Below are 12,120 nucleotides of genomic sequence, written 5' to 3' on the forward strand. Positions count from 1 at the left end.
ACCAATATTCAAGGAACCACCATGGGAACAGGAGTTTTCAACTTCAGGGTAACTGATCTGCATATAATATACAAACTGTATGATATATATATATATATATATATATATATATATATATATATATATATATATATATATATATATATCACAACTGCCAAGTTAAGGCCTTATTCAAATAAAATGTCATTACTAACAGTTAGTTTTCAGTTCAAAATTGATAAAATCATTTGTAGGCAATATACAAAATCTAAAGAGTAAGGCTCGTGCATCAAGTGTCAATAACTTGCTTAGTACGTAAATATTTTTTCTCATACAACTATTTGAAATAAATTTCATTCCTGTTTTCAGATTATCTGGACTGAAACTAGACATGACATCTGAACGGTAAATAATTTACATGTAAGGTAAAAAAATTACAGGAATATCCTAAACGTGCCAAGTTTAAATATGTAAAAGACCATAACATTGATGGCTCAAACTTACAGATATTTTCTAACGTCACTCTCTTAATAAATTAGTATATACGCATCAAAATTGCTTCTGAGTATTTATTTAAAAGAAACAGCATTCTCATTTTTAGACCTGCAGGGCCCAGCAAGCCACATACACCACTTGCAAGTGCTTCATCTACAACAATACAACAAAGGGAAGAGCTGCTAATGCCCAAAGGTACATGTGGTCTTCAGTGTCTTCTAAATATTTCACAGAATATGTTAACTCAATGAAACAAATTTGTTTACAATTTTGATCACATTTTTATGCAAAACACTATAGAAAAATACATTATATTACAATATTGGTCTGAGGTCATTTAAACAAACTATTTACATCTATTTTATTTATGATTCATTTTTCATAGCTGAAGACATCACAGAGAATGAATTTTTAGATATGATTACAAAAGAGCTTGTTCCCCGTGATGAAAGGAAGAAAATGGGAGCTATCATCCAAAGAAATTTTGATGAATTACAAAAGAATTTCCCCAACATTTCATATATATCTATTTCAAGAGAAAAAAGTGTAGAGAAAAAACCCTGTATTGCAATATACTGCAGCGACATGAAAAATACATCACAAATTCCAAAAGAACTTGAGGGGTATCCAGTTGAAGTCAGGGAAGGGACATTTTCTCTTCTTGCTGACAATAAAGGAAACAGAGATAATGATCATAGTCAGTTATATATTGGATGCTCTGTAAGTTCAACTAGTTGCAAGGGTAGCCTTGGGGTATTTGCTAATCAGCAAAGTGATCATGCACCAACCAAGCCACAGGCATTTGTTACATGTTCCCATGTAGTATGTCCTGGTAATGAAAATTCTGAAGCAGCAATTGGCACCCCTGTCTTTGTTGAAAACAACCAAAATTTGAAAAAATGTGGGGTTGTTAGTAAAAGTTACACTGGTAATTTTGATTATGCCAGTGGAGATGGTGAGGTGATTCCATGTGGTGTAGATATTGCACTAGTTCAGCTGCATAAAAATGCTCAAGGCAACCTGTTTCCAATACAATCACAGGAAACACAATTCAGTGACTTGGGTACTAAAGATATATGTGATCTACCTGACCCTGTCTATGTGTACAAATATGGGCAAACCACTGGGTTGACAAAGGGGTGTGCCGTTTCATGGGTTGATTTTGGTAAGGACTCAAAAATCAAAGACAAGACATTTCAAAATATGATATCTGTTTTAAGCAATCCTATTGCAAACGATAAGGCATTTTGTCGACCAGGGGACTCTGGGTCTGCTGTGTTTGCATTAGAAAATGGAAAAATACATATAATTGGAATATTAGTTGGTGCACTCGATGCGCCATCAGATACAGTGCAGTGCAGCACTGTTTCCAGAATCCATCCTTCACTACAAAAAATAAATGCTTGCATTTACAAGCCACCGCGGATGGAAGAAGCAATGCAGATGGAAGAAGCGCCGCAGAAGGAAAAAGAAGAAGAAATGGAAACTGGCTAATCTACATGATGAACTAAAATCAGCTAAAACAAAGCTGAGAATACAAATGATGTTCATTGTGTCCATCCGCCTCTACTGACTTTTATGATCAGATATTGGGGAGAGTAGAAGACTTGGATACTGACACTGTATTCTGCTAGCCCTAATAAGACTTGCAGATGACTTGTAAATATGATGTAGATCATGAATAATGAAAGCAACATGTCTGGATGTCGTGAATATTAATTTGATTTAAATTTCTATGGATCTGAAATAAAATATTATTCAGAATACATATATAATATTGATATTTTCAGGCATCCACACAGGCATTGTAGTATCATATACAATCGTTTATTCAAATACTGATATGCCTGCCTGTCTTTTGGGTAAGCTTATTTTATCTCAATGCTTTCTAAATATTGTATAGGTATAGATAAATTTTCTTTTGCATAGTATAGTGTAAATAATTTTTTTTTGTTTTTCATTATTATTTTTATCTTTTTTTTAGTAATGGGCAACCTGTGTACTTAATGATAGCCATTAATTGGAAATAGCATAGAACTTCACTTGGCAGAATAATCCCACAGTTAACACTTTTAATGTAATATAGAAATGACAAGAAATTTTGTAGCTTTTCACATATAGTAGTATGAAGTCATAAACTCTTTTAAAATATGCATGGCTGTATTTTGTAACAAGAAAGATAGATTTCACTGGTTACGTCAACAATGTAAGCCCAATGCATGCACTTCAATCATGATTCAGCAAATACCGAGTGTCAAGATATCTTATCAGGTGTCCTTAAATTATGACATCAAAATTGTTACCTACTCTCCATCTTGTCCAATGTAATCAAATCAAAAAGTGAAATAAACCATTTTCAAGCTTTTTAATTGTTTAAAATAAGGAACCTGGGCTTTGTTATTATTAATGTTATTTTTGTTACCATTTATGACCCATTCACTGAAAAAGAAGAACCACCCTTAAGTCTGGATCGAGATTAAGCGACCTCTCTGTTTAACAATCAATAGCCCCAACATGCATCACGAGGTACTGGTAATACCAAAGTCCAATGTGATACCAATTGCGCAATCTTTATTTTTACAATATTCTCGTGAAGTGTGCTGCATAAAATATGATCACGTAATATTGTAACACTGATTTTGCTGCTGAATCATTTCAGAAAACCAAAGACAGGTAGGAAACTTTCAATTTTATAACTAGTCAGACTCTATATTCTATAGCTCTTAAACCAGGGTCTTCCAGAAAATGGTCAGATTTTCAAGTTCATATCGACGGGTATCTAATTTTTTCTGTCGGAAGGTGGTCAATTATGGAGGATGGATCAACAATGATAATTTGGAAGACTCTCAGAAAATATCTCTGGATCGCTCCTGTAAACAGTATTTTGAATAAATTTTTTTTTTTTTCAAAACACTCACAATTTTATTATTCAACATTTACACACGAAAGAAATGGTCATTCTTCATAACAGCTGCAATGAATAAATGCAGACATAATTTATCCATGGATATATTTAGTAGAATTACAGTCTTATCTACAACTGTTACAGTATAAATTCACCATGTTTTGCATGTGTATGTCACTTCTCTCATTTGACCTTGAAGTTAGGTTAAGAGAAAAGTGGTTTGTCAATTGAAAAGTGATCGTATGGATCCCTCTCAATTTCCATGCAATCTTAGAGATTTAGAACTTGTATATAAAACTTTAACTACACATGGCATTTACCTAAACAAAACAATCAACTAACCTCTACCAGGGCGACATCAATTTTCCACAGATATTCATAGATATGTCTCTAGATAAATAGACAGTCATTTTGGTCTGATATCAGGCCAAAATGGCTGTGGAAAATCGATGTCGCCCTGGTAGAGGGTAACAATCAACTATGTTATACATGTACATAATCATATTATCTTTATGAATGTTGCTGACGCAGTAATTACAATATCTTTAGTACTATAGTAATCTTCTTCTTACAATTAATTACAGACCAGACTTTCCCAGGAGCCTATGCTCTGCCCCCCTAAAAACTACATCAATAGTTTTTATACAAGAGAGCTAAGAAAATAAAATGGTGGAACAAGACTCAACACAGAGAAGATGCCTTCAGTGAAGTCACTGGAACAATGCCTTCATAATTCAAATTTGTGAAAATATATGATAAAGAACCATAACTTCATGAAGATATAGAAAACTGGAACAATGGCTTATAAAGAAAAGGAAAGAAATCTTGAACTTCTTATTTTTCAAAAATTGGAAAAAGGTGAAAAAATTGATCCATCATGGAAAATGGGCAAATTGACAAAACTGTGGCTGCAATCGAGACAGATGACCAGTCTACCATCAAGCATTAGTAGCTTCGGTAATTTACAGCTTTTATATTTATCACAGAATTGCCTTACACATCTCCCTGACTCCATCTCACAGCTAAAACATTCGAGGAAGCTTTACCTTTGGCAAAACAACTTCACAGTATTTCCAGCTCAAATTTGTTCTTTGAGAGAATTAGAATCACTGGATATGAGCTACAATAAACTTGCTATTCTTCACCCAGATGTCATCAAGTTGACAAATCTTAAGTCCTTGTACCTCAGTTCAAACCAGTTCAAAGATTTTCCAGCTGAAGTATGCCGCATTCCTGAGCTTGAGACACTGAAAATGAATAAAAACAAAATCTCCCGTGTTCACCCTGATGTCAAGAAAATGACCAAACTTACAAATCTGAACCTTAGTGAAAACCACTTCACAGAAATCCCAGTTGAAGTATGCAACATTCCAGAGCTTGAGATACTAGAAATGAATAAAAACAAAATCTCCAGTGTTCATCCTAATGTCATGAAAATGACCAAACTCACATATCTGGACCTTAGTGAAAACCACTTCACAGAAATCCCAGTTGAAGTATGCCACATTCCAAAGCTTGAGACACTAGAAATGAATAAAAACAAAATCTCCAGTGTTCATCCTGATGTCATGAAAATGACCAAACTCACATATCTGGACCTTAGTGAAAACCACTTCAAAGAGATCCCAGCTGAAGTATACAAAATTCAATCACTATGGTTCCTGGACATTTCATATAACAAGATCACTCATCTTCCTCATCAGCTTTTGGATTGTAAACATTTAGAACATCTCAGAGTGCAAGGTAATCCTCTTGTGCCATCACCAATGAAGGATCTGAGAGGGAAAGAAGCCATAGACCACTACTTTGAAACCTTGAAGGAACTGGAGGAGGGAAAACAATACAAACGAATAGATGGTAAATGACACATATTTCTTTTTTATCTACTACGCTTTAAACAGATCATAGTTTTCAAACTGTAATGGTCCTCTATTATATCTAGAATATCATTGCTATTACTTGGTATTGTGTAGATAATTTAAACTAACAGCTGCCTTTTCTAACCAGTTCATCACTCATCTGATCAAGCCGTAACCAGCAGAAATCCTCATGAAGAGGATGCAAAATCTTATTTCATAAGCCCAGAAATAGACATCATATAAATTTTCCTGGGCATGATAGCTTCTATTATTTTTATAGATGGAAGCAGCAGCAGCAGAAGGGGAGGATCGAAATTGGCAAGTTCATTGGACAGAAGGTAAATTATGGGCAGCCGAAGGGCAAAAATCCATGACATTGATTCAGTCAATCATGCTTTTGAAACTGAAATGACGGAAAAGGCAGTGAATCAATGAAACATGACTGAATCGACGTCTTGGATTTTTGCCCTTTTGGCTGCCCATAGTAAATTATTTGCAAGTAACAATGTAACTATATCCATCATCAACTAAAGCTTCAAGACCATGACATGGTTGTTTAAATACTCACACAGGAAAACTCAAACTAGTGGATAATTTTAACATAATTTTTAACACTGTGTTCTTGACAAAAATTTTTGCTTCTTAAATGGATTAGGGTTCATTTCTTTTTCAGTTCAAAATTTATGGAACCATCCAGGCAATGGGAGGGGTTGCCTCAAAGGTAACTAATTTATATGTAATGTACAAAGTGTTATGGCAGATACTGCAAGAGTTTTAATTAATTTAAATTTAATTTAAATGTGAATTATTTAATATTTAAGTTTTGATATGTTGTAGAACATTAGAGCCTCCAGTAGAACCTCAACAATAACTGATCTTTAATATACAAAATGCTTAAGTTGATGCTAATTCTCAGACCAATATTTAAGGAAGCACTATGGGAACAGTAGTTTTCAACTTTAGGGTAACTGATCTGCATATAATACACAAAATGTTAAAGTTGATGCTGATGCAAAGTGTAATTGGATGAGGGTTCATTCCTTTTTTTTTTTCAGACCAAAATTTATGGAACCATCCCAGGAAATGGAGGGGTTGACTCAACGGTAATTTATTTTATATTTATCAATTTATATGTAATATACAAAATGTTAAGGTTGACACTACAAAAAAAATTAATCAATTGTTTAATTTTAAATATTTGACATGTTGTAGAACATTAGAGCCTCCAGTAGAACCTCAATGGTAACTGATTTATATTTAATAAACAAAATGCTAAAGATGATGCTAATTCTCAGACCAATGTGTAAGGAACCACCATGGGAACAGGAGTTTTCAACTTCAGGGTAACTGATCTGCATATCATACACAAAATGTTAAAGTTGATGCTGTTGCAAAGTGTAATTGGATGAGGGTTCATTCCTTATTTTTTTCAGACCAAAATTTATGGAACCACCCCAGGAATGGGAGGGGTTGCCTCAACGGTAACTAATTTTTATGTAATATACAAAATATTAAGATTGATGCTGCAAAAATGTTTAATGAGTTGTTTAATTTTAAAGATTTGACATGTTATAGTACATCTACAACCTCCAGTAGAACCTCAATGGTAACTGAATTATATTTAATATACAAAATGCTAAGGATGATGCTAATTATCAGACATATATTTAAGGAACCACCATGGGAACAGGAGTTTTCAACTTCAGGGTAACTGATCTGCATATTATACACAAAATGTTAAAGTTGATGCTGATGCAAAGTGTAATTGGATGAGGGTTCATTCCTTTTTTTTTTCAGACCAAAATTTATGGAACCACCCCAGGAATGGGAGGGGTTGCCTCAACGGTAACTAATTTTTATGTAATATACAAAATATTAAGATTGATGTTGCAAAAATGTTTAATGAATTGTTTAATTTTAAAGATTTGACATGTTGTAGTACATCTAGAACCTCAAGTAGAACCTCAATGGTAACTGATTTATATTCAATATACAAAATGCTAAGGATGATGCTAATTCTCAGACCAATATTTAAGGAACCATCATGGGTCAATAGTTTTCAACTTCAGGGTAACTGATCTGAATATAATACACAAAATCTTAAGGCTGATGCTGACACTAAGTTTTTCAAATATTTTGTTGAACTTTTAAGATATTTTAACAACTGTCTTTTTTAATATATACTTTAACAGATATATCACAACTGCCCATAAGGCCTTATTCAAATAAAATTCCATTACTAATGGTAGATTTTAGATCAAAATTAATAAAATTATTTGCAGGCAATATCCAAAATCTAAAGAGTTAGGCTCATGTATCAAGTGTCAATAACTTGCTTAGTACATAAATATTTTTTCTCATACAACTATTTGAAAAAAAAACTTCATTCCTGTTTTCAGATTATCTGGACTGAAACTAGACATGACATCTGAACGGTAAATAATTTACATGTAAAGTAATAAAATTACAGGAATATCCTAAATGTGCCAAGTTTAAATATGTAAAGGACCAAAACAGTGATGGCTCAAACTTAGTTGTTTTTTTTTTTCATGTCACTTCCTTTATAAACTATTATACATATATTAAAATTGCTTCTGAGTATTTATTTAAAAGAAATGGTATTCTATTTTCAGACCTGCAGGGCCCAGCAAGCCACATGCACCATTTGCAAGTGCTTTATCTACAACAACACAACGTAGGGAAGAGCTGCTAATGCCCAAAGGTACATGTGGTTTTCAGTGTCTTCTAAATATTTCACAGAACATGTCAACTCAATGAAACAAATTTGTTTACAATTTTGATCACATTTTTATGCAAAACACTGTAGAAAAATGCATAATATTACAATCTTGGTCTGAGGCCATTTAAACAAAGTATTTACATCTATTTTATTTATGATTCATTTTTCACAGCTGAAGACATCACAGAGAAAGAATTTTTAGATATGATAACAAAAGAGCTTGTGCCCCGTGATGAAAGGAAGAAAATGGGAGCTATCATCCAAAGGAATTGTGATGAATTACAAAAGAATTTCCCCAAAATTTCATATATATCTATTTCAAGAGAAAAAGGTGTAGTGAAAAAACCCTGTATTGCAATATACTGCAGCGACATGGAATATGCATCAAAAATTCCAAAAGAACTTGAGGGGTATCCAGTTGAAGTCAGGGAAGGGACATTTTCTCTTCTTGCTGACAATGAAGGAAACAGAGATAATGATCATAGTCAGTTATATATTGGATGCTCTGTAAGTTCAACTAGTTGCAAGGGTAGCCTTGGGGTATTTGCTAATCAGCACAGTGGTGATTATGCCCTGACCAAGCCACAGGCATTTGTTACATGTTCCCATGTAGTTTGTCCTGGTAATGAAATTGGCAAAACTGTCTTTGTTGAAAACAACCAAAATTTGAAAAAATGTGGGGTTGTTAGCAAAAATTACATTGGTAATGTTGATTATACCAGTGGGGATGGTGAGGTGATTTCATGTGGTGTAGATATTGCTCTTGTTCAATTGCATAAAAATGCTCAAGGCAATCTGTTTCCATTTCAATCACAAGAAACACAATTCAGTGACGTGGATACTAAAGATATATGGGATCTCCCTGACCTTATCACTTTGTACAAATATGGGCAAACCACTGGGTTGACAAAGGGGTATGCCAAACCACAGTTTGAATATGCCAAGGACATAACATTCAAAGACAAGACATTAAAAAATATGATAGCTGTTTTAAGCAATCCTATTCTAGATGATAAGACATTTTGTAAACCTGGGGACTCTGGGTCTGCCGTGTTTACATGGGAAAATGGCAAAATCCATATAATTGGAATATTAGTTGGTGCACTCGATGCCCCATCGGATCCAGTACACTGCAGCATTGTTTCCAGAATCCATCCTTCACTACAAAAGATAAATGCTTGCATTTACAAGCCACCGCGGATGGAAGAAGCATCACAGAGGGAAGAAGAAATGGAAACTGACAAATCTACATGATGAATTAAAATCAGCTAAAACAAAGCTGAGAATACAAATGATGTTCATTGTGTCCATCTGCCTCTGTTGACTTTTATGATCAGATATTGGAGAGAGTAGAAAACTTGGATACTGACACTGCATTCTGCTAGCCCTAATAAGACTTGCAGATGACTTGTAAATATGATGTAGATCATGAATAATGAAAGCAACATGTCCGGATGTCTTGAATATTAATTTGATTAAAATTTTTATGGATCTAAAATAAAATATTATTCAGAATACATATGTAATATTGCCATTTCCAGGCATCCATATAGGCATTGTAGTATCATATACCATTGTTCATTCGAATTCAAATACTGATATGCCTGCCTGTCTTTTGGGTAAGCTTATTTTACCTTAGTGCTAAATACTGTATTAAAGAAAAAAATTTTCTTTTGTATAGTATTGTACAGTATGATATATATATATATATATATATATATATATATATATATATATATATATATATATATATATATATATATATATATCGAAGAATTAAGTCAGTACACCATGAAAAAGTGCTCCACCCATGGCGGCGGCCCGTGGAGAGCTGGTATAATCAAGGATGTGAATAACTTAGCTTCCTCTCTCCATTTTATTTTAAACAAGGCAGCAAAGCTGTCAAATGTACAGACAAAAAACAGAAAAAAAAGATGCAAAAGAGGTCATTTTGTCAATTTTGATGCAACAATAAATAATGCTTATAATAGCAGTCAGTCAACACTGATTTTTCATTATGCACAACAGGTAACATGGTCAATAACAGGAGCAGATCCAGAAATATTTTTGACAGTATTCTAAAGTATCTCTATTGATCCATCTTCCATTTTGATGGTCTTCCAAAAGAAAAAAAATAGATACCCATCAATATAAAAAATCTAACTGTCTTCCAGGAGACCCAGAAGATGGTCTCAATCCACCCCTTCAATAAGATTATAGTTTCATGACCATGAGAGTTAAAATTCACATGATGAAAGTCCCAATATAAGAAAAATGATGACAGTGCATAAAATAATATTACTAGTGTTTAAAGACATGAATACCAATACAACTGCTTACGTGGAAATACAGAAATTGTGCAGAGCCTCAGGTGGATGGGAAAGTCACATCTTAAAAATGCCAGTGTTGGAGAAGAAATTAAAAAGAAAACAACAAAAATATAATCTAATGAAGCTGCTATTCAGTGCTTCCTTATTATGGACACTGTTATCTAGCAGAGAGCTTAACCTTTGGGAGTTTACAGGGAAATATCAACAAGTGTGATTTATGAAATCTCATTTAATGGCCACTTAATCAGGCAAATGAGTTTATAGCACTAAACTTAGCCTAGTGAATACCCAAGGGGAATTTACAGACTGACCACACAAATTTGTCCCATAAGACACAGCTTAAGAAAAGCACAAAACAATAATGCACAAAAATAGGAGACTGCCAATTCTGATGCAATAGTACATAATGTTTAACTGCACAGTCAATATCAAATTTTAATTATGCAGAACAGGTAACAAAGACGAAAGTAAAAGCATAAGGCTTCAGGTCCATCAAAGTTCAAATTTACAATTAGAAAGAGCCAGAATGAGAAAAATGAAAATTTCACACAAAATTGCATAAATTCAATAATAAATGATAACCCAATTGAGCTGGCTTTCTAATTTGAACTGCATGCCAATCCTAAAAATCATACTTGTAAGTTAAACATAATAATAAGTAACACAGTTTTCTTTCCATAATGTTTGCAGAAGCAGTACAAAAATATTTTTGTCAATTTTGATGTAACATTACATAATAATTTATAGAATAATGATCACCAATTTTTTATTATTGACTATGAATAGCAAGGACATGTAGAAAATTTGATTACCATTCGGCTTCATGTCCATGGGAGTTCTGAGTCCCACAATGAATATGCCAAAAAGATAATAATGAATATTTCACTAAAATGTATAAATTCCAGAAAAAGAAGCCAATTAGACTGCTTTTCCAACTTTTTTTGAAATATTGAGTCGTAAGTAACATGATTTTCCCATAATGGTCATCATGGCAGCAACACCAAAAATTATGTTTTCTTCTATTTTGATGCAACATTACATAATGTTTAACAGCATAATGACCATCAATTTTTAATAATAAAATATTAGTATCATGGATATTCAGAAAATGTGACCAGCAAAGGTCTTCAGGACCATGGAACTTCAAAGTCACATCTTGAAAATGCCAAAATGTAAACAAGACAGCACTTTTCTGAAATGGGTTTATTTCCATTTTTAACACTTTTTTAACATAAAACAAAATTAACAATTAACTGCCATTTTTATATGACCAACTAATAAAATTGATGAGATGGGGAAAATATCAATAGAACAGTGTTTAATTTCCAATTTCCTCCATCTAAGATTCTGAACATAGTGGATGATTGAATATGACAAATTGCAATGATATGTGTTTATTTCCAGTTTTGACACTTCATTACACAATACATGATAACAAATTTACCATCATTTTTACATAATCAACTGACAATGTTGTAAAGATGCAGGAAATGTCAAACAAACACTTTTATGTATCTTATTAGTTCAATAATGAGACTATTAACATGCCTAAGAATTGAATCTGAGGAAATGTAAAAAAAAGAATAACTTCTAAAATAATGGCCCGATTATGCTGATTTTCATACTCAACCTATGTTTTAGTAAGATTGACCACTCTTGTGAGTAAAATAACAATTTGCCTATCTGTTTTTCTTATATTGTATTATCAGTGTTGTATATATGCTAAAAAAATGAAAAAACAGCATAACTTCTATAAAAGTGGCTCTATCATGCTGTTTTTCAAACTTGACCTGCGTATTATGAATATTCATC

At 33.0% G+C, this 12,120-nt stretch overlaps 2 protein-coding genes across 6 annotated transcripts in view; one reads left to right on the top strand and one right to left on the bottom strand.

Moving 5' to 3' along the window:
* The window catches only part of LOC106170228 (unconventional myosin-XVI), a 101,080-nt gene that overhangs the window by 54,484 nt on the left and 34,476 nt on the right, over positions 1-12,120 (bottom strand). The gene's annotated exons all lie outside the window — the stretch shown is intronic.
* LOC147759443 (uncharacterized) lies at positions 574-6,740 on the top strand. The gene is made up of 7 exons (XM_086997964.1): positions 574-669; positions 860-3,147; positions 3,964-5,236; positions 5,519-5,576; positions 5,912-5,959; positions 6,294-6,341; positions 6,672-6,740. Exons 3-7 carry the CDS (start codon positions 4,177-4,179, stop codon positions 6,721-6,723), a joined length of 1,266 nt encoding a protein of 421 aa, XP_086854090.1. The 5' UTR covers positions 574-669; positions 860-3,147; positions 3,964-4,176; the 3' UTR covers positions 6,724-6,740.

Source organism: Lingula anatina, chromosome 10 (assembly GCF_051362555.1).
Source record: "Lingula anatina isolate TDL-2025a chromosome 10, LinAna3.0, whole genome shotgun sequence".
NCBI lineage: Eukaryota > Metazoa > Brachiopoda > Lingulata > Lingulida > Lingulidae > Lingula > Lingula anatina.

Coding starts and splice junctions, on each gene's coding strand:
- LOC147759443 (XM_086997964.1), top strand. CDS start 4,177: ATGGCTTATAAAGAAAAGGAAAGAAATCTTGAACTTCTTATTTTTCAA. Junction 5,237..5,518: donor ACAATACAAACGAATAGATG/GTAAATGACACA, acceptor TTATTTTTATAG/ATGGAAGCAGCAGCAGCAGA. Junction 5,577..5,911: donor GCAAGTTCATTGGACAGAAG/GTAAATTATGGG, acceptor TTTCTTTTTCAG/TTCAAAATTTATGGAACCAT.